At 44.0% G+C, this 24225-nt stretch overlaps 1 protein-coding gene across 3 annotated transcripts in view; it reads left to right on the top strand.

The window, feature by feature from the left end:
• Nucleotides 1–330: 330 nt before the first annotated feature.
• Nucleotides 331–24225, top strand: part of QRICH2 (glutamine rich 2) — a 74586-nt gene continuing 50691 nt past the window's right edge. For all 3 annotated transcript variants that reach the window (XM_083147935.1, XM_083147937.1, XM_083147936.1), the window contains exons 1-2: nt 331–898; nt 17929–18033. In XM_083147935.1, coding sequence (XP_083004061.1) covers nt 482–898; nt 17929–18033 — 522 coding nt within the window. In that variant the 5' untranslated portion in view covers nt 331–481. The remainder of the gene's footprint in view (nt 899–17928; nt 18034–24225) is intronic.

A 24225-nucleotide genomic window follows, 5' to 3' on the forward strand; every position in this document is an offset into this window, starting at 1 on the left:
GCCCCTACAATGTCTGTTTAAATAATGTGGTCACAAGCCATAGGGCACCCCAAAACTAGGAAAGGTGAGTGCCGATGTTAAGTGTGTATATATATATATTTAATATGTAAACCATTTGGGAATAAGAATTATTAACTGTTCTTATTTCTGGTAATACAGGACAACTTATGTTAATTCTTAAAACGTGTCTTGAAAATTGCTCCACACCACTGCTTAGCAACTGAGAGAGACACTACAGCTGGCAGAGACCTGAGGCTGGTGCTCAGCCAGTGGGGCGTGTCTTCTAGAGGTGCTTGTGACAAGGAGGAGACAGCATGGTTTTACTTAGCACTGTGATCAGCTAGTGCAGCATGAGCAGTGCAGTCTCTGCTTTCCTTTAGTATTTATCTAGATTACATATACATATACATTGTCACTTACAGAAATCTTAAATATATTGCAACACCTGATGTAAATTTGTGCTTACATTGGAAAGAGGAGTATGGCAATGTTAATCAGTCTCTTTGACTTGGCAAATATGTCCATTGGGACACCTGAAGTTGGAGCTGTTAATTTTAATGCTCTGCATACTCTACTTCATGCCATACTCCAGCACTTAAACATCAAAGATGTAAAAGCTGAAATTCCAGAAGAAGAGAGGAGTTTACACAAACCACCAGTGGGGTTAGCTAAGGTGGCAGAGGGGCAAAATGGCCGTGTAGCAAATGTCTACCACCAGCTAGAACACAAGGTCCTGGAGATGGAAAGGCAGCTACAGGCATTTAATAAACTGCCTACTGCACAAGAGTTTATGGGAAGAACAAAAGCAGAGTGTGGGGGCACCACTCCCGTGGAAGATATGTGGCAGATGATGCAAATGAAGAAGAAACTTGAGGCCAATGAGGACGGAGTGTCTAAGGTAAAGAAAACCAGTGGTGTACTTCCAATCTATTTCCCTAGCCCTCTTGCAGTTCGGATTAGTATTTTTTTTGTTGAAAGGTGACATTTGTTGCGTGTTGTCTGGCGAAGGCTAATCCAGGTGTCTGGGTAAAAACATGGAGCCAGAATCTGATTCCAAAACTTCTCTTCTAGCTACATACATATGTATACTTGTAATCATCTGATTCAGAACTACAATATAGAGCAGATTCCTGTTAAATTGGTACAGATAAGTAACTCATTTGGGTGTTTGATGATAGTTTGATAGTATGCTAACTCTCCATTTCCCTGACATTGCCATGTGTACATGACCTTTGCAGTTCTTGTAAGAATCATCTATTTATAAGTCCTGTCTGAAATACTTTGTGCTGTGAAAGTTATGTTGGCTTGATGCATGAGACAATGCAGGCTTTCCCTCTATACAGTTATACATTCATGTCTAAATGCCTGGGGGTCTTGCTTATTGACTTATACTCATGGGTTGTTGCCCATCCAGAGAATATAAATAGAAATATTAATTCTCCTAGTGAATAATATATCACTACAGTACTTTGATTTGTGCTTAACCTGTACTGAGATTTAGGGGGGTATTGAATCCAAGGTCCGGACAGTCGGAATCCCGGGACGTTCTCCTCTGATCCGACAGTAACTCGACAGTCAGAATTCAATGTTCTGACTGTCGAGTGTCAGAAAGTCCATAAATGAAACGGCTGTGGATTGGCAGAAATTCCAGCCTATGTACCAGCCTGTAACATAATTTTCTCTGACATTTGTTTATTGCACTGTACCTTGTTCACTATGCAAATAACATATATATCAGGGCTAACCCTTCTTACCATTTATGTGAGAGCGCATAACAGAGTGCAATATTATGTATTAGCCAATAGATTTATGGGCTACTTAAGAAGCTGGTTTGGAGAATGTTAAAACAAGCGCCAAATTGAGCTTTTTGTAATATTGCTTAATGTGTATGGAACTTTATATAGAGAGCACTGGCGATGCCCCCACAATGGAAAAAATGGGGCATGGAAAGTGGGGCTGCATAGGCCATGACCCCCGATTTTCGACATGCACATATTTCCCTCTTGCCTATTATTTAAACTTGGGAGGTATGGATATAGTAGGCAGATCCTACAGATATCGGAGGGCATTCTGGTTCACACGCAAAGCTGCAAAATTCTCATGCATATGCTTTAAACGCCGCCTGCACAAATGCCAACCACCTGCACCACGAATGTCCCCGCATGCATGCGAATGGATGTTTTGCATAACCATTCGCAGCTTGCATACGGGGAGGAAATCATTCGATGGTCACGGACCATCGAATGATTTCTACAGCGAACAGAGATCTAAGACAATATTTGGTGTCTTATATCTGCATGCTCCCTGTACCGGAAGAGGGCGGGCAGCTGACATCAGCTGCCCGCCCCCCCCCCCCCCGCACTCCTGTTATCATTGAATTACCATGGGAACGCCCCTGAAATGCTGGGTATTCCCATGGGCGCAGCAAATCACTGTGTGTCTGAAACCATGCAAAGGTAAATGTAAATGCAGGGTAAATACTGATTGCTCATCACTTTTCTGCAGCATTTCTGTTACCCAGTGGCGTAGTCCCATAGAGGCCCACACCACACACTGATCGCCACCTTTATTCCAGGAATCCAATTGTTGTGCTTGCTGGTGGCCCCTGGATGGTGTCTGATGGAGCAATTTGAATGTTGCTCTGTTCGGCCGCGCACAGCTGGTAACTAGTGTGATGCATTTTCCAATTGGATCTGATGGGAACCTGTGCAATCATTTGCCTGTCTTGATGGGTATGGGTCATAGGGTTGCCACTAAGGTCGACATACATTAGGTCGACTACTAAAGGTCATCAGGGCTTAGGTCGACATATGAAATAGGTCAACATGGCTAAGGTCATCATTGACGGAAGGCCGACACAAGTATTAGGTCGACAATGGGAAGGTCGACAGTCAAAAGGTCATCATGTTCCCCCCCCCCCCCCCCCCCTTTTGTTTTTTTGGGCCCGAATTTTGATGTCGCTGCACTCGGCACACTGTTATATTCACCCTCCATGTCCTAGTGGATGGTCGGGTATGAAATACGGCTTTTTTGGGGGGAAAAATTGAAAAACTTCTGTAGACCTTTTGACTGTCGACCTAATGCTTGTGTCAACCTTCAGATCCTGTCGACCTTAGCCATGTCGACCTTTAGTAATCAAACAAACCAAGAACAACGCATGAGTGTTCACTAATTGTGCACATTGTAATGTATGTCGACCTAGTGACCATATCCCGTCTTGATATGCAACTTGTGCATTCTCTCACCTGCTTATTTATTCTACCTCGGTTGATCTTGTATAGAAGTATTTGATGTATATGTTCTGAGTGTATGAATGCTATGCAGTTATTGTCACTGTGGCAGGTAACAGTCATTTCCCATCACAGTGTTACACTGCTGTGAAACCTTCCTCTTGCTTCATATGTGCTTCTGGCTGCTTAGAAACCAGGCTGCATGAGAGAGTAGATGTCAGAGAGAGACCCCCAGCACATGAAAGCACGTCATTTACAGGGAAAGTAGATAATAATTTACGAACCCGAGCCCGAAACAATCATTCTGCATGGTAACAAATTGTTATCTCTGTCCCCAGGAGAGAATGAATTGGCACTTTCATACAAATAATGCTGTAGGTTCTTTCAATGTTCCACAATATTTCTATTATTAATGAAGATGAAGCAGCTAAAACAGCCCAAAATGTTTTAAGCCAGGGAGTTAACCCGGCGATATTGGCGGCGGTGGCGGGAACTCGGCGAGGTTCATGCACACTTGCTGATGCCAGTGGGGAGGGATTGATGTAAAATAGTCCTCCCTGAACTGATCTTTTCAGATGAGGGGGGGGCGTTAACAATGCATGGGAGCGCACATTATTAATGATTTTGAGTGTACACACTAGACGAGTAAATATATCACTCAGAAGGGCCCTTTTGAGTGATGTCTATGGGCTTCTCTCCGCAACACTGTGGGCCCTTTTCTGGTTCACTCTTATGCCTGGTACACACCAGGACGACTAGGGCCGATCCCCTCAATCTAGATCCAATTCCAACCAATTGGATGTAGATTGTGACATAACACATCCTATATCTGAATTAATGAAATATTCTTATTAAATACTTTACATAGTTGAATGTGCTGAAAACAAAATCACACAAAAATTGTCAATAAAAAGCAAATTTATTAACCCATGGAGGTCTGGATTTGGAATCACACTCAAAATTAAAGTGGAAAGACACACTACAGGCTGATCCAACTGTGATGCAAAGGCGCCGATTCTGTGGGTGCTCAAGGGCTTGAGCACCCACAGAAATTCAAGAGCACCCACTGGCCGCCCTCCGAGTCCCACTGGCTGCTGCTGGGCTGCCGTAGGTAGTATTACTAGTGCACTGCAGGCTGCAGCAGTGCTGAATCCGACAAATCAAATCATACCTAACCTGCCGCAGCCGCTCTACTGTTCTTCCGCCCTGCCTGTGCAATCCACACCCCGCGCACTCTCTTACGCATCATGCGTCACGCTCACACATGCCTGGCGCCATCGCCAACCTCCCTCTCCTCCGCTCGCTATCACACAGCGCACCCAGCCTCCTGCAGTGCGAGGAGGTGGCAGCAGCTTATCTGTCCCATTACCCCACAGCCAGAGGTCAGTGCCGAGTCTCCCAGCAGGTCAGTGGCACTGGGACTTCCTGCAAGTCAGTGGCACAGGGTCACCACGCACTTTAGCAGGACCGGGTCTCCCCGCACTGCAGCAGCACCAGGACTTCCTGCAGGTCAGCGGCACCTGGATATTCCAGAGCAGCACAGCAGCACCAGAAAGCATTAGGAGAGGTGGGATCAGCGGGTCCTCCTCCTTCCACATTATGTAAACCAGCCCCTTAAGGGCACGGTTCCGCTGATGTCCCTTGTACCCCCTCCACTGATGGTTCTGCTGATGTCTTTTATTTTTTTAACAATACTTAAGGGTGCAGGAGATTGCCTGCTAATCCTCGGGCCCCCCCATGCCCCGGCCCCATAGCAGTTGCATCCCCTGCACCCTCCATAGTTATGCCACGTAATATAAATTGGTATTATTTTGTGGCTATGCCCCTTCTCCATGAAGCCACTCCCCTATAGTTTTGGCTTGAGCACCCACCAGCAAAACGATGAATCGGCACCTATGCTTTGATGTAATGTCCTTACAACAAGTCAGAATGAGGCTCAGTAGTGTGTGGCCTCCATGTGCCTGTATGACCTCCCTACAATGCCTAAGCATGCTCCTGATGAGGTGGCGGATGGTCTCCTGAGGGATCTCCTCCAAGACCTGGACAAAAGCATCCGCCAACTCCTGGACAGTCTGTGGTGCAACGTGGCTTTGGTGGATGGAGCGAGATTTGATGTCCCAGATGTCCTCAATTGAATTCAGGTCTGGGGAGCATGCGGGCCAGTCCATAGCATGAATGCCTTTATCTTGCAGGAACTGCTGACACACTCCAGCCACATGAGGTCCAGCATTGTCTTGCATTAGGAAGAACCCAGGGCCAACCGCACCAGCATATGGTCTCACAAGGGGTCGGAGGATCTCATCTCGGCACCTAATGGCAGTCAGGCTACCTCTGGTAAGCACATGGAGGGCTGTGCGGCCCCCCCACAGAAATGCCACCCCACACAATTACTGACCCACTGCCAAACCGGTCATGCTGGAGGATGTTGCAGGTAGCAGCACATTCTCCTTGGCATCTCCAGACTCTGTCACATCTGTTACATACTCAGTGTGAACCTGCTTTCATCTGTGAAGAGCACGGGGCGCCAGTGGCGAATTTGTGTTCTTGGTGTTCTCTGGCAAATGCCAAATGTCCTGCACGGTGTTGGGATGTAAGCAGAACCCCCACCTGTGGATGTCGGGCCCTCATACCACCCTCATTAAGTCTGTTTCTGACCGTTTGAGTAGACACATGCACATTTGTTGTCACACGTAGCCGCGACGGAGCGCGGCGGGTACAGTACTCACCCGTCCGCGCCCGCCGCCGGCTAGCGTGTGCAGGCTCCGGTCTGCGGTGTGCGGGTAGCGGCAGCTCTGGGTAGGGATGGCAGCAGTAGTGGTGCCGGGAGGCCGGCGTCGCCATCTTGGTTGAGGGCAGGAGACAGATTGGCCCAGAGTGGAGGTTCCCTCCTCATCCTGTGCTGACAGCCAATGGCAGCCATCCCCTGGGGATATAGGGGATCTGCCTAGGCTGTTCAGTGTCAGTGCAATGAGTCTTTGGAGTCATTCACAACTCCTAGCTGATTCCCGGATCCTGGCTCTTTCTCTCCTGACTCTGGTGCCTTGCTCCCTGCATCTTGCTACAAGGAAGTTTTCTCCTGACACCAATGCTGCAAGTCCTACCTAGTGCTTGTTCCTGCTTGTGTCCCAGAATTACCCTGCACAGCTTCCCGCTGTCCTCCTTCATACAACTCATTCATTCCATCATCTTTCAGTCATCCGGATCCATTTCTTCTGTCATCAAATCAACCTCCTTCCGGATCCTCATCTATGTACTCTGGCTCACCAAGTATACGTTTCCAGATTTCCCTGCCCGTTATTAGTATTGTGCTGGACTCTATTTAATTTATTCCAACTGTCACTTAAAGAAGTATTTGAGTGAAGTTTATCATTTATGAAATCCGTTATTAAACCTGCACGTTTCAATCCTACTCCTCCTGGTCCGTCTCCGGTTCCTGTGCACCACACGACTCCATCCAGCCCTTTAGCCGTGACATTTGTGGCCTGCTGGAGGTCATTTTGCAGGGCTCTGGCAGTGCTCCTCCTTGAACAAAGGCGGAGGTAGCGGTTCTGCTGCTGGGTTGTTGCCCCCCTACGGCCTCCTCCACGTCTCCTGACGTACTGCCTGTCTCCTGGTAGTGCCTCCATGTTCTGGACACTACGCTGACAGACACTGCAAACCTTCTTGCCACAGCTCGCATTGATGTGCCATCCTGGATGAGCTGCACTACCTGAGCCACTTGTGTGGGTTCTAGACTCCGTCTCATGCTACCACTAGAGTGAAAGCACCACCAGCTTTCAAAAGTGACCAAAACATCAGCCAGAAAGCATAGGAGCTGAGAAGTGGTCTGTGGTCACCACTTGCAGAACAACACCTTTATTGGGGGTGTCTTGCTAATGTGCCTATAATTTCCATCTGTTGTCTATTCCATTTGCACAACAGCATGCAAAATTGATTGTCAATCAGTGGTGCTTGCTAAGTGGACAATTTGATTTCACAGAAGTGTGACTGACTTGGAGTTACATTGTGTTGTTTAAGTATATGTTGCACAGATTATCTCACAGAGATGTTGGCACTCAAAGGGTTAAACACAATTTTTATCAATTTACTCAGTAAACTCAGGTGACTGCAATCATAAACTCTGTGGGAAGTCCAGGAGCAAAGGATTTTGTACCTGAAAGAAGGGGTCATGTTGGAGGTCCTGCTTACATACATGCTGGGATGTGTGATGTACTACTACTGTGTAACCTCCTCTCAACTTGCTGCACTAAGGCACAAAACAGTCAGTTCCCCAGTTGAATTATGTAGCATGACCCCCACGGGTCTCATTATAGATAATAACAGTCCTCCAACATCAACAAACAGCTCATCATTGTTTCTGTGATAGCCTAATTACTGCAATCTGAGCTGTGGTAGGTATTAACTTATTATAGCCAGTGGATGGGAGAGTTAAAGCTTTCAATAGGTAGAAAAACAGAGCAAGAATTTATTTTGGAAACTACAACCTGTATTTGGAAAACCTAGGGAAAGAAAACACAAAATCTGGAGGGATTTGATTTATTTGTAGAGCTATGCTATGTTACTGTCTGCTATGTTGAAACACTGCATAATGGGTGCAGAATCTCTTCTTATTTTTACAGTCATGGGATAAAAATGCCAAACCACAATTCCCAATATTAGTGGTGAACAGAATGAGAAAGGGGGAGTGTCAGTTTCACAGGGTAGGAATAGCTACAACCCTGGGGTCATGTCTGGTACTGAATGGAGCTAGGCTGTGTGTCCCCTCCTACCGCCCTTTTACTAATACACATCAGTGGCAGTAGTGTGCTCTACCTGTTCACAGTTGCTCTGTTATTTAGACTTACCTCATAAATGCCCAGTGTTTGGGACATTTCTTCCAGATCAATCGTGCAGGTATCGCCTCCATGTTCTGGACACTACGCTGACAGGCACAGCAAACCTTCTTGCCACAGCTCACATTGATGTGCCATTCTGGATGAGCTGCACTACCTGAGCCACTTGTGTGGGTTGTAGTCTCCGTCTCATGCTACCACTAGAGTGAAAGCACCACCAGCTTTCAAAAGTGACCAAAACATCAGCCAGTCTAGATATTTAATTTTTTTCAGGTGTGGTCTAATAATAGCGTTTAGTGGATTCATCAAGACGGGGAAAACAGAATTTTGTTACAGATGGAGCCGCTCTCATTAGAGCAGCTCCTGTAGATTCCATAGCCGTCCTCCACCGCGCACGACATTCTGGAAGTGCTGCAGCCCTGTCCCCGCTCCCTGCCCGTCTCTCCACCATCTCCCAGATCTGCCCGCTCCCTGCCGCCCAGTTTAGTGGGATGCATGGGTGAGTGAGACACTCGCGCGTCCCCACCATGCCACCAGCTCCGCCAGAAACATCGCCATGGCGAGCTGGTGGCATGGCTGAGAGGGGCTCCATCAGTTTTGAATAAACCTACTGCACTGCAAAGTAATGGGTAAATAAATGTTTATTAGAAAACTGAGGTTATGAAGTTTTCTAATTCAAGAGAGCATACAAGTATTATCAGGAGCTGACCAGGTCCCCCGATACTGTATAACTATATTAGTATAAACAGTTTAATAAATAAATATGTGCAGGCAATAAAATGGATGGACACGCACCGCATTTTCTTTTTATAACCTTTCGCAGTCCAAATTTTACTTTCTAGTGACCACATTAAAAGCAGAAGGGTGCCTGAAGGGTTGAGAGGAACCCTCTCTGGTCATGATAAAGTGGAGAGTGATAAAGATAAAAGGACCAGCCAATCAGCTCTTAACTGCCATGTTACTGGCTGTGTTTAAAAATGGCAGTAGCTTATTGGCTGGTCATTAATCTCTTTATCACTCTCCACTTTATCAATTGTTAAGGCTTAATACATTTGGCCTATTGTTCCTTGTGTATAGGCTTAATACATTTAGCCTATTGTTCCTTGTGTATATGCTATTTCGTTAGTCTGGGAGCACCGCTAATATCGTCAACGATATCTGCTAAGCCACAAATCACCAAGTGTGTACGCGCCTTAATGTTTTTTCTTCCGAAGCAAAGTAATAATTCTGATAAGTTAGTTATTCAATAAATTATTGTATGATCTTTACTGAAAGAATGTTTTTTTTCAGGTCAGAACACTTGTAACTGGAAACATCCGATTCTCATATTTACCATTCCCAGTCATAGCTAGAGAGTATTCCAACCAATACTGCGGCACTGAGGTTATCTTTGTCACACCAAGGGGTTAATTTATTAACATTATTTTTACTAATATAATGTGTTTTCATACCTTTGCAGCTTGATTTTAGTATTACTGGAATGTATTAGACGGCTTTTGGAGCAATTTTTGGGAAATGCTGTTCCAAACCATTTAATTCACCTTTTTATTTAGTAACAAGATTGCATTTCCCATACTTATAAAGGGAAATGTGATCTGGTGAAATTTACTGAAAGAAAGGGTCCAGTGAAGGTTGCCGTCTTCAGGGCTCCCTGCTGCTCTGTGACTCCTGGTGCAGTAAAGGGATGCTGCAAAGTGGCAGATCACTTTACAGCAGCAGGGGTCACAGAAGGAGGAAGCCATGAGGACCGGCAGCACTGCAAGAGGCAATTCCCGGGTGGTGAATATGATCAGAGGTGTGGGATTCTCCTGACAGGGAGGGGTATCGGCTGAGCTACTGGTGCATTTGACGGTGGCAGCGCATGCACAGCACATGATAGCTGTATTTTTATACTTGCATACTGATTAAATATCACTATATAATAATATATTTGTACTGTTAACATTACACGTATAGACTTAGGAGAATAAAAAAATGCAGCTTGAAGATGATACTCCACTTTCTCAAACTTTCTTATTGCTGTGATAATCCGCAGTAAGAAATTATAATTACTTAGTCTAAAACGCAACAATTAATAAATTGGCCCTAGAGAGAGATCAATGGACTGTAGTCTAAAAAGGAACTTGTGTAAATATTCCCACACATTGCCAAATTCTAAGATATATGATACATCATGAAGTGCACGTTTCCTTTTATGCAGCTTACAATTGGAAATCAAGATGCAATAAAGGAGCCAGTAGTATTGATCACATAACCTGAAAGAGACCTAGATGTTAGGCCCAAGGTGTTGGCACAACTATGTAATCCATGGTGCAATAAAACTGTTTTAAAGGTCACCTACTAATTAAAGGTATTTTACACCATCAATTTGCTATTGGCTTTTATGCTTCATTGTGAAACTTCTCCTGAAATCATTGTATTATCTTACTTTTTCTCTGTTTTCACCTAGTCAGGTTGAATTATCTCTTAATCTCCCAAAGGAAAGAAAACTTTTCTGTGGATACAGTTGTATACACTAAACAATGCAAAACTGAATTATGTATTATCCAAGTACATTAGTAATTAATTTAACATCTAGAGCTATGTGGAGAAGGAAAGAGAAAGAAAGAAGCTATGTCCAACATCTAGTCAGGCTCAACAGCCCGAGCGCTAGTGGCAGATTAATTGGTGAGCCACTTTAAAATAAGAACATTAACATTGTTCAAAAAATTACAATGATTTTAAACATTTAAACCAGACTGTTTGAATTCCCCCCAAAATTGGAACTGCAAAAGGTTAAGACTTTGGTGAAAACATATGTGCATGGCGGACCACGGCGCACGTAGCGTAGCGCGGGATGACGCGCTCCCACCTCCCTCCCCCTCCGGTATGCATGGAAGCCCGATAATGGTGCCTCGCAGCTGAGATTGCCGTGATTTTCTGCCCCCCCTTTTGGTCCCTGACCCGACATGATGTGGTGTCTGTGCCGGGTGGCGAGACACATTCCGATGCGAGGACCCCGGCGCTGAAGGAGCCGCACGTGTGTCGCGTGGTGGACGCGTCTTCAGAGGGAGCCTGCTGCAAGCGCTGGTCGTGCCGGGTCGGCATCCACGCCGGGTCGACTCTCCCAGCCAAGAGCCCGCCTGCCGGAACTGCCAGGAATCTGCCCCCAGAGGGAGAATTACCCAGCGGCCCGCAGCCCAGCTGTCAGGCTTGGCCTGTCTGGCACGGAGACCGCCTATATCGTTTTTCATCTACTGAACCGTGAGTGCCCTGATTCACCCCTATTTGTGCTTGGCAGAAGAAGCCGCTGTCCCTTTAGGACTGTGTCAGGTCTATTTGACAGTGTGAGAGTCAGCGGGCCTATATAACTGACACCATTCGGGGCAGTGGGGCAAGATATAGCAGGGCAGAGCTAAATAAGGCTGGACTGTGATACAGGCTCCTGCCCCTTGTTTGCTCTGGACTAACGGGCGTGTGGCTTAAGGCTGGGCTGTGGTGACTACTGGTGCTTCAATCCTGCCTGATAATTATGGGAAAGACAGGTCAAAGCGCAGCCGCTGCTAGGCTGGAAAAGTTCGCCAGAACGCAGGTCCAATCCCAGCCGGGAGGTAGTTCACGGGCATCTACCCCCTCGTCCTCTCCCAGTAAGGGTGATGGGGCCCAGGCCACTCCGGATATTACCTTGCAGCAGGTCATTGAAGCCATAAATAAGTGTGAAACCCGCCTTGCGGAACAACTGGGCAAGGTACAGTCGGACATTATGTTAATTCGACAAGATGCGGATAAAATGAGAGAACGCATGACAGAGGTTGAGGCCCGTATTTTGTCTTTGGAAGATTTGACCACCCCTCTAAATTCACAAATTAAAAATATCTCCTCACAAATGGGGGAGCTGAAGCTAAAGCTTACGGACATGGAAGGGCGGTTGCGTCGTAGCAATGTCCGGTTTCTGGGCTTCGACGAAAGAGTCGAGGGCAAAGAACCGGAGAAGTTCTTAGAGGACTGGCTGGTCCATATGTTTGGAAGAAAGGCTTTCTCGCCCCAGTTTGCTATTGAGCGGGCGCACCGTATTCCAGGGAGACCCCCGGCGCCAGGGGCACCACCACGAACAATTATTGCCAAGTTCTTGCATTTTAAGGATAGGGACACTCTGTTGCGGTTAGCCAGGGATAAGGGGGACTTGGTACACGACGGGAAGAAGATCTCTACCTTCCCCGACTTCCCCCTGGAGGTCCAGAGGGATAGAATGAAGTTTAAACTGGTCAAGGCCCGCTTGCGGGACCTGAACATTCAGTTCAATATGTTATACCCATCAAAACTGAGAGTGGTGGTGGACGGTGTGTCTAACATTTTTTTCTCCCCAGGTGATGTTGCGGAATGGTTAGACCGCTCATATCCAGGAATGCGTCAAGTCCTAGCTAGTTAATTGGGGGGGGTCCCATTCGTGGAGGCCCGGGGGGCTATGTTTCTGAGATCAGGTACGACGGGCTTGCGAGCAGTCATAATTATTGGTAATCTAAAAAAAAAAAAAAAAAAAAAAAAAAAAATATAATAAGGAAAAAAAAAAAAATTTCAGGCCGGAGGTAGGGGGGGAGGGGGGAGGGGTCCTTTTGTGGTTAATTAATTAAGCCTCAAAAAACAGGGAGGGGGATGTGTAGAATTGGGATAGGTTCGCTCATGGTTGGGCTTACAGGGAGGGGGGAGGGGGGGGGGGGGTTTGTGTATGTGTTTGTTTATTGTTGGGAAGCCTACGTGGTCCGGTCACCTCCGAGAATATCTAGATTCGATATGGGTGTTGTTAACATTGTTATTGGCTGCGGTGGGAAACAATTCTTTGTGAGTCTATATGGGAGTGCGGTTTTTGTCTTGGAATGTTAGGGGCCTGAATGACAGAGTCAAGAGGGCGACAGTTCTAGGTCAATGCAGGAAGTATGAAGCAGAAATTATATGCCTCCAAGAGACTCATTTGAGTGCCGAAAAAGCTACTGCTCTGAAGCGGCCCTGGATTGGTTCTGTCATTCATGCCCCTTTTACCAATATGTCAAGGGGGGTTGCCATATTGATTAAGAAGTCCATAGCATTTAAGATGGGTAGCCACCAGATTGATCCGGGGGGGCGGTTTATTTTTATTGAGGGCCGTATTGATCAAGTCCAGTTGTGCGTATTGGCTGTGTATATTCCTCCTCCCTTCTCCTATGATGTCATCAAGAAAGCAGTGGAATTTGCGGCTTGCTTCCCTCGTGCCTCCGTCGTATGCCTTGGCGACTTTAATAAAGTCTTAGATTCCAGAGTAGATAGATGGAGGCCAGGTGTGCGGCCGACGCATGAGGGCAGCAAGTTTAGGGATTTTATTCAGGAGGTGGGATGGTGGGACCCCTGGAGGTTAAAATACCCCGATCGCAAACAATTCTCATGTTATTCCGATTCACATGGGGTTTTCTCGCGGTTGGATTTAGTACTTCTCTCCAAAGATCTCTTAAATAAAGTTCAGTCGGTCGAATACAGGGCACGGGGTATTTCGGATCATTCCCCGATTACGATGGACCTTGATCTGGCCTGGCAGGCTGGTTATAGGAGTTGGAAATTACAGCCTTTTTGGCTTGCTCAAATAGGTGAGGTTGAGGAGGTGGAGCTTGTAATGGGAGAGTTTTTTCAATTGAATGCGGGTACGGTTTGTGGTTCCACCCTATGGGATGCCTTTAAAGCGTATGCAAGGGGAGTGCTTATAAAGAAGATTGCCTATGCCAAGAAGAAATATCGGGGGGAGTCGGAAAGATTAGAGGGCAGGGCAGGGGAACTTGAAAATAGTTACGTGTCTAGTGGTCGGGAGGCGGATCGGATGGCGTGGCAGGCTGCTCGTAATGAGTGGCGGGACCACGTCCAAAACGCCGCATATCAGAGAGTAAGAATTGGGGACCATAGGCGCTATGTAGAGGCGGATCGGGGGGGGAAATGGTTAGCAGTGATGGCTAAGAATGAACGCTCCTCTAATCTCATTTCTGAGATTAGGGAGGATGATGGTAAAATTGTGACGGATACCCCCACCATTGTATCCAGCTTTGTGTCTTATTATAAAAAACTATATGCATCCCAGTCGTTGAACAGGAGTGAAACCATTGCCGATTATTTGGGGTCATTGGAACTCCCGAAATTAGTCGGGGCTTCCAAGGACCTACTGGACTCCCCTATCACACTAGAAGAGGTAACATCGGTAATTCAGGCTCTTCCCCGTAATAAGGCCCCGGGCCTCGACGGTCTACCAGGAGAATTCTATTCTAAATATTCTAAGGTGCTAGCCACACCATTGTGGCAGATGTTGGGCGACGTTCTGGCGGAGGGTAGGCTCCCGCCCTCTATGGAGGAAGCTTATATCACAATGATTCCTAAGGCCGGGAAGGATCCCTCCCGGATCGATTCTTATCGACCGATATCTATTATGTCCACGGACGCAAAAATTTTTGCAAAAATTTTGGCTAACCGTTTGGGGAGGGTGCTGGATGAGATTGTGCACCAAGACCAGACTGGGTTTAGACCCGGAAGGTCGACTGCGGTTAATCTTAGGAGGGTCCTGTCCTATATTCAAATTATTAAATCGGGTGATAAATCAGCGGCAGTGGCATCATTTGATGCTAGTAGGGCGTTTGATGTAATTGAATGGGAGTACTTATGGCCTGTTTTAAGAGCCTATGGCATCGGGGAGGGGTTTATTGGTTGGATCAAATTGTTGTATCGACAGCCATTAGCCCGTATTTCTATCAATGGTTTCACCTCCCCGTCGTTCCCACTGGCTAGGGGCACTAGGCAGGGGTGTCCGCTGTCCCCGCTGTTGTTTGCGGTGGCAGTGGAGCCCCTGGCTCATGCGCTTAGGCAAAAGCTGGGGTGCAATAATAAATGTGGGAGCAAATTGGTATCCCTGTACGCTGACGACCTCCTTATTGGTTCTGATAATCCAGATGCTGATCTGCCAGTAATTGTCAACCTCTTGGAGGAATTTGGGGGTTTATCAGGTATCAAAATGAATTGGGACAAGTCCCATGTTATGTATGTGGGCCCTATGACCCCCGGTATTCAGCCTCCCTGCCAGATCAAGTCCTCTAATAGATTTAAATATCTGGGCGTTATGATATCCGATAACCCGCGTGATTACACTTCTGATAACCTGAGGCCGTTAGTTCGTGAAATCAAGTCTAAGTGTCGTAGATGGGTGGGACTACCTCTGTCGCAATTGGGGAGGGTCAACTTGGTGAAGATGTGTATTCAACCCAAACTTCTGTATTTGCTTCTCCATTCCCCGTGCTATATAGGTACTAAATTCTTCCGTGAGTTGAACAGTGTCCTCTCATCGTTCATTTGGAAAAATAAAAGCCCAAGGATCAGGTTATCTATTCTAAATCGTGACAGAAGTGAAGGCGGTCTCGCCCTTCCGGATTTTAGACTCTATTATTATGCGTCCCAGCTTTGCCATTTTTGTCCATGGTTGCAGGGAAGGGAGGGCACTGGGGAATTTAAAACTCTGGCCGCGGTTGGGCAACGTGGGTTGTCACCACTGCAAATACTCCTGGCGGGGAAAATAAGGGGTAATGCACCTCCCTTGTTGGATCAAGCCCTACGTATATGGCGTCAGGTACAGAGGTGGACCAACTTTGTGGATATAGACCCCCAGACCTCGATTCTTTCTTTGTCAGAGGTTAAAAAAATGAAAGATCTAGTTGGGGACGTGTGGGAGATTCGGGGATTGACGGCAGTAGAATCATGGGTACAGGAGGGGACCATTCGATCCTTCGAAGATCTACAAAGGGGGCATGACCTCCATAGCAAATTTCGTTTTAATTATCTTCAGGTCAGGAGTGCACTAGTATGTATGACAAGGAATGGTTCTTTGAATATAAGGGAAGCACCGTGCAAGGTATTTGTTAAAAAATTGGGCCCCAGAAAACACCTGTCGAAATTATACAAATATCTTCACTCCCTTAGACAAGAAGGCGGACTGGACAAGTTGAGGACCCAGTGGGCCAGGGTCATCCCCCAGATATTGCTGATTGACTGGAGGGAGGTATTGTCGGCTCCAAGTAGATCTTCGATGGCTCTCTCGGTCCAGCAGGTCCAGTTTAACGTTCTTCATCGAATGTATTTTACCCCAGAACGCCTGAGGCATTTGGGGAACCCCGCTAACGCTGGGTGCCCGAGATGCGGAGGTGAGCCTGCTACACATTGGCATCTAATTTGGGAGTGTGCGGATGTACAGGCGTTCTGGTTGGTTATTTGTGATGTTTTGTCGGAGCTGGGGGTTTCCAGTTCCCTATTCAGTCCACTGTGTCTAGTTATGGGGGTTGTGGATTCCCAGCAAAGTGGGCATTTGACCCAAGTGATTAGGATTCTTACAGCTTGCGCTAAAGTAATTATAGCGAGGAAGTGGATGGCCAAGGAAGGGCCCTCTGTGGTGGAGTGGATCAATCTGGTCAATGCTACCTGCTCGCACGAGAAATACGTATATGCTACACGGGGGTGTTTTGCAAAATTTCATAGGATATGGGGTCGGTGGACGACCTCAAAATTTTACAATTCAGTATAAGGACACCTGGATTCACTATATTAATGCTTTTTCTTATTTATGGATTTAATTATTTATTTATTATTTATTAATCCTTTTTTTATGTGTTGTTGTTGTTGCTGGCTCATATTTGTAGCCTTTGATCACGAATGCACTTTATTAATGACCAGTGTTGGTTAGCGCTGGATTTTGGCACAGGTTCACGATAGCCCTAGGAGGTCAGTTAAATTTTTGATTGAATATTACACAGGAAATTACTTAACAGATATATTGAGCACTATGTTAACGAGGTCGGGTTAGAAACTAACACATTGTATGTCATACTCATGCGTGGGTTGTTAACTTGAACAGAAGAGGAAGCGTGATGGTGAGCCACCTACAGCCTTTGCCTTGGTAAACTCATAGGTGTAGATGTTTTATGTCTAGTTGGGGGCGTGACCGGCCACGGGGGTGTAGGCGTATTTTATGTAATGTATTGTATTTAAGTGTTTGTTTTGTGAGATTCCCTTTGTAAAAGTAAATAAAAACTTAATTAAAAGACAAAAAAAAAAAAAAAAAAAAAAAAAAAAAAGAAAACATATGTGCATATACATGGTACAATTAAATTAGCAATATTGCTAATGTAAGCCCTTCTGAGAGATATTGATCATTTTATCGCAACATGTGTATGCTACATCTGGAGGGCAATACGCACTCCCTCGGGTCGTTTACGACCCCCTCGGTCATCTGTACATGCACGTGTTGTCCCACTGCCGGCATCGGCAAGTGTATAAGCACTTGCCGATACTGCCACCCGGCTGGTGTGTACGCCCCTATAGAAGGGACCTGGACAGATAAAATAATCCAGTATATTTAGTAAGTGATAAAGCACAAACCAATACAGTTGTATGAAGATGGAAATTTAGATTTCAAATATTGTTTTTATTCTGCTCTGAGGTTTTAATTTTAATGTGTATTATGTATACATCATAAAGCAGTGGTTCCCAAACTTTTTGAATCACGGCACCCTAATTTATCATAATATTTTTCATGGCACCACTAGGCCAAAAGTTTGTTACTGAGAATTTCAGAAAAAAAAATATTAAATTAAATAAGTTGTGATTACATTTTATCCTTGGGTCCAGTTATGTGGTTACATGATTCACTCCTGTTCACCCACATATTTACCAACCTGAGGCACCCCTGCAAGTGCTCCTAGAAACTCCAGGGAGCCTAGGCGCACAGTTTGGGAACCACTGGCATAAAACAATATTTCCTGTGCACAAGTAAGAATACCTATTCCATTCTGAACCCTTAGGTTTACTTATGTTGTTTTTTTTCTACTTGGTTTTAGACAATGACACTTATTCAGGAACTTGCACATGAGATCAACTCTCTCAGAGATTCCCAGGGCGAGGTGGGGGAACAGCTGCAGAAAGTGGCAGAGACCGTGGGGTCGGTGAGTAACACACAACACAAGATATATGGTGACAAGTGAGGAAACAGGACATTCTTACAAAACAAAACAATAAAAAAACACACAGAATCAATCCGATCATAGTCAATTACAAATAATGACTAGAATTTGCAACCTTAAAATTACCCCCCAATGTAATCATGCATACCTTCATTTAGGCTATGTGTGGTAAAGCCAAGTCTATATAAAGTAAAATACTGGAATCTTTTCTGAATCTTGGTGTACAGGCTTGATGAAATAGAAGAGTTTCTGTACACACCAGCAGATCTGCAGACAATAAGTTGCTTAAACATTGATGTGGTTTATGGAAGGAATAATGGGTAAAGATGTACTCACTGTTATACACACTGGTTGGTTGGTTGGTTGGATGGATGGAGTGGAGAGCTCACAGATATGTGGCCAGTGGGTAGCAGTGAAGGATGGTGGAACAGAGTTTGGAAGTTAAGTAAACACGGGTCTCATCTAAGACTACGGTCTCCCACAGTGACAAGATGGAACTGCGCATGTGCAATACTTAAAGCTGGTGGCCATTTTAGCGCAGATTATGAAGCCTCCCAGGAGGAACAACAAGGTCTGCACAGTAGTGCACTCTTTAAACAAATCTGAACTCATTTTCAACACTATCAATTACTTTACTTGTGCATTGGCGAATAAGTTTGATGTTGTTCTGTTAAGTGTTTAAACAGAAAAGTTAATAATTAATCTGTGTCCATTACATAAGATGCTAATGTGAACCTGAGGCTTTCACGTCTGTCCATTTACACCCTAGTGACTATTGTCACTAAGTATGTTCTTCTTTCAACTCATTAAACTTGATGAAAGCACATCTTGTTATCCCTCCCAACTATACATGACATATTACTTTCCTAGCTTACAAACTTTAATGCTCTCTGTTCTAGAACAGTACTTGGGAATAATGCTAGGTGCTTATGTGTAAACAAATAGGTCATGCTTGACTTCTGCAATCCTGTTATGTAATGCCAATAGAGATTACATTTAAACTGACAAAACCTCTAGTATTCAGCATGTACTCCTCAAATTAAGATTACTTGACCACTTAAAAAAATCTATCTGTAAGATAATTTGTCAATATATCACCTCCGGTTCCATAGATCAGTGCTGCACTTGGGGTTATATTTATTAATAATCATATTTTGCTATTTGCATTGATAAAGGATGTAATTTCAGTATAAAATTTATCAATACAGTCATGGCTGCTCTGATAAGCAGCTTTCCTAATAAATGCTAAAACCTGTATATTTAGTTCTGTTCCCAGCAGTGAATGATCACACTGCCAGGAGTAATGAAGTAATTAAAAAAATGAATAAAACACAAAATGTATTTAACTGATATACGCATTATTGGATTGAGAGAATATACAACAAAATGTATAGTCATGGGTGCAGAGGCGGATAGACAGAGGGGGTGAATAGATGGGCGTACCCTGACTCACAGGGTGGAAAAATATGGAAAGCACATAGGGGTTTCTTTTTGAAGAAAAGGGGAGTGCGTACCCCAACTTACAAAGTCAGGTGGTGGTATAAACTACAATACACTAGCCAATCTGTGATTTTGCAATCGTGTGATCTATTTAGACACACAATGCAAATCACAGATGGGACAAAATCAGGCGCACAATAAACCCAAAGTCATTGATACTATCTATAAAAAGAACCACAGGGGAATAAATTTAAAATTTATAACAATTTTGCTGCTCCTAAGAGTGATTCTGTAACACTCAAATTTAAAGCACAAATAATTTTTTAGGAGAAAAGGATCACAATTGTCATAAAATTCAAAACATTTATTAATACAGTAAAAAATATATATAAAAAATTGAAAATTTCTGTTTAGAAATAAAAATAAAGATTATCACAATGACATATGTGGGACACTTCTGCAAGTTCGTATATCAATAGTTTCAACAGAGTTTTTAACCATAAATTGCAGCACTGTCCATAGGTACACACATGGGGATTTAGACTTTCCAATTTCCGTATAAGTGGGCTCATATTTTATAGAGCGAGAATAATGTAAAGTTCCAGTATAACAAAAAGCCGGCAATGCCAGATAGTTGATGTTGGGGTCGGTACTCCAAAGTAAGGATAATTGGTGTTAATGTCAACACTCTCAATCGACAGAGGTTGTGTCGACACCGATAAATATGTACTTGGGTCAAACAGTTACTGGAGTGGAATAAGAGCTCACCAGTTGTTGAGACACTGTCTCCGGGGCTATTAGGAGACCTCACTGCGGCGGTTTTTCAGGCTCCTGCCCTGCTGACAGCTCCGGGACCTGGATCAGCTGCACACCCTGTGTGCAATGTGTGGGGCAATCCTCAGGTGCAGGGACCGCTGTCAATCCGCTTCGAGGCAACAACAACGCTGCTGTTTGTACACTCCCGGCTTTGAGCAGATGGATAGCCGTGCGAGTCCAGCGTTAACCTGGGTAGCAAGTGATCTGCCTGGGACGTTTTCCCAACGTAGGAATGAAGTGTCCCACAAGCGTCAAGACCCTGTTGATCCAATTGACAAGTGTGGGACACTTCATTCCTACGTTGGGAAAACGTCCCAGGCAGATCACTTGCTACCCAGGTTAACGCTGGACTCGCACGGCTATCCATCTGCTCAAAGCCGGGAGTGTACAAACAGCAGCGTTGTTGTTGCCTCGAAGCGGATAAACTAAATAGAGAATCAACAGAGCTGGGGAATCCAGCCTCACTACTTAGAAACAAGGAAGTGTGGTGGAGACTAACCTGCATCCAGATGCACTTTTATATAAAAGGTCCAAGCTGATGTCCAAAATAAGTGTGACTGCTCTAAGCCAACATATTTCAAGACAGTATGTCTCTTCTTCAAGGTTAGAGAGCAGTCTGAGGGCAGAGATTTTAAAAGCTGAAGGGCTGCTGATGTCATTTCCGTTTTTGCCGGATTTTAGTTATTCAGCATACTTACTGTAGCTAAATGCTGGAATATACTGTGGAGTTGTCTGTAAGTATCTGATGAACGACGCAAATTCCATGACCGGAAGTGCAGGATCTCTGAGACTGGAAGTTGTTGATATTGGTGGAGAGATAGGAAATGGAGTTTGGGACTTGGCCTGATTGCCCCGAACTTATGTGGTCACAGTTTTCATGGAATGTTGGGAGATGTGGTTTCATCGCCCTTCTATCGTTCTGATGGACAAAAATGGGTAAAAACTTTTTCAATGAATCTAGGACATAGAGAAAATGTAGCAACCTAGATGCATATAAATGAGTTTTAATATAACAACATACATTCTGGTAGAAATTACAACTGTTATTATAAATGTAAAAAGTGAATATAAAAAAGGTGAATAAAAAAAATAAAATAAAAAAAAAATATATATATATATATATATATATATATATATATATATATATATATATATATATATATATATATATATATATATATATATATATATATATATATATATATATATATAGTCCAGGGTGTTTCCAAAACTGTTCAAGTTAATGGAATGTCGGGCACTCGCCTCATAAAGAATCCAACACAATGTGTATAAAAGTCCAAAGTATAGGAGTTTTATTTTCAATTGGTCAAGTCGATTTTTACTGTCATGCAGATAGGTTATGCCCCGACGTTTCGGTCCTATGCGGACCTTTTTCAAGGAGCCTATAACATACAGTACAAAAAAATTTCTTCAATAAATATTTTACTTTAACAGAGTCATAAAGACAAGTTAAAAAACAAGTCAGATTAAAAAAAGAAGATAAATCTTACTTTCTCAAATAAAGTTCAGTGAAATCAACGGAGTAGGGAAGAAAGAGCCCACTGGTGCCTGGAGCAGCTGCTACATTGCACTGCCCGGGCCCGGCTATTTATCCCTCTAATGGCCAATCAGCGTGTCAGCGCGTTCGCGCCGAATCCACGCTCTAACATTGTGGCTTCCGGCGTCACCGGAAATTCGGGACCCGGAAGTAACAGTGACCCGCATGTATGGAGCGCAGCGTACGGCGCGTTAGCGCCGGGCTCACGCTCTCATAGCCAGCCTGTCAGACGGAATGCGGAAGTTGGATGCACGTCTGCTATGGAACGCACATCTTCTATGGAGCGCACGCGTAACCAGCCCGTCTATCAGACGGAGTGCGCACGGCATCTGTGGAACGCACGGCTTCCTGTAAACTGCAGGAGTCGTGTGTGTACCACGGAGATGGAAACATATGCCTGATATTTTAAGTTCCAAGTGTTATACGGTCATGGAATCATTGTATTACTTAATGGGAGATATTGGAGGTTAAAAGAACTGGGATAGGAGCCGGGGTCGGTATATAAGCCAGATTTAATTAAATGAAGGTATCACCTCCCTATGTTGATATTAAATATTCATTAGACTATTTCAATATAGTTTACTAAGGACATTACTGGCTAAGTATTTATCAATCTCTAGTAGGATATAAACACTGGAAGAAATGTGATAGGTATGACATGTATATATAAAAAAAACACTAAAACAAGGCTGCCACAGCAAAAAAACATTACCGTGGTTGTCATAATAAATGATAATATTTTTGTAGGTGTTTATACCATTTTAATTCATTTCTAAGTCCTATAGATCTTCTTGGAAAAAGAGGAAAAAACATTTTTTAGGTTTTTGTTGAGGAAATTTTTGTTATTTTATTTTATTTTATATTATATAAATTTTTTTATGTATGTAAATATTTTATTTTTTATTTTTTATTACTATTTTTTCACTACTATTTTTTGGTTTCAATTAGTTATTATTAATCGGTTTAGTGTACCCTGATAATGGTGGATGCCAAATAGCATCCATCATTATTTAATAACAAGTACATAAGGGGTGATAGAGCATATACAGGAAAAATCATATATCTACACAAAAAATAATTATTATATATTGTGTCCTCAGATAATATATTTTCAAGGAAGGGATATAAATATACGTATATATATATAAAAAAATGTAAGAATTTTGAATAGGAAATGGTGAAAAAAGTATATATAATAATGATGAGTGTGAAATAAATCACAGTATGTCCATATATGTACACATCCGTTCGTAGTTTGAAGAAAGTTCTTCATCATCCCAGGTGGTTATCAGAAAGAATTGTGGACAATTGAAGAAGGCCCCGAAAAAGCCTAAAAAATTTTTGGGAAAGAGTTCTGAAAAAAAAATTTTTAGAGAAAAAAAATTTTTTTAGGGAGAAAGGCAAGAATGAGTAGATGATCTGGATATCTAAATAATATTTCCTGATAATATTTTTTCGGAAATACTCAAAAATCAGATGGTGGGCAGTGCGGTGTTTCATCTTAAGAAGATATTATAGGGGTTGTTTTCGTTTAAACCCCGTGGGGCTAGAGTGCCCAGTTGGTGGATCCACCTACTCTCCCTCTTCTTGAGTAGGAGACCCCGATCGCCACCACGGGGAGGTGGGGGGATCCAGTCAATTAGGCGGCAGCGGAGCGTCGAGATTTGGTGACCAGCTCTTAGGAAATGACGCGGTATGGGCAATTCAGCTTTGCCTGTTTCCAAAGCGGACCTTACTGAATTCCTGTGGTTAGCCATGCGTTCGCGAAATTTGCGAGAGGTCATCCCGACATAGGCCAGTCCACAGGGGCAACTTAATAGATATATCACATAATCCATCTGGCAGTGTAAACGATGTTTTATTTTAATGGCTTTACCAGAATGTGGATGAGGGAATGTTGTTCCTTGTATTAAACTGTTGCAAGTTGTGCAACCTGTGCACCGGAAACACCCCGGCCTTCTTGAGTGTAACCAGGTGGTGTTCTGTTCCGCATTAGGTGTCAACATAGGCCTCATGAGGAGCTCCTTGAGGTTTGGTCCCTTCTTATACGCCATCATGGGTGGTTTGTATCTTTGTAATTTTAATGCGGTGTCTGAAGCTACGATAGGCCAATGCTTCTTAATGCTCTTCTGGATGTCACTTGAAGTGTGGTCAAATTTATTAACATATATCATCCTAGGTGGTGTTTTAGGCTGTGTTGGCCCTATCGTTGACAGTTGTTTAGCCGCTATATTCTGACGAGCTTTGCGTAAACATCTACTCAGTGTGCTCTTTGCATATCCTCTCTGGATGAATCTGTCGGTCATCTCCTTCAGTTGTTTCTCCATTATACTGGGCACTGTGTTGTTTCTGATGACCCT

The sequence above is a fragment of the Crinia signifera genome, chromosome 6, assembly GCF_055691185.1.
Source record: "Crinia signifera chromosome 6, ASM5569118v1, whole genome shotgun sequence".
Taxonomy (NCBI): domain Eukaryota; kingdom Metazoa; phylum Chordata; class Amphibia; order Anura; family Myobatrachidae; genus Crinia; species Crinia signifera.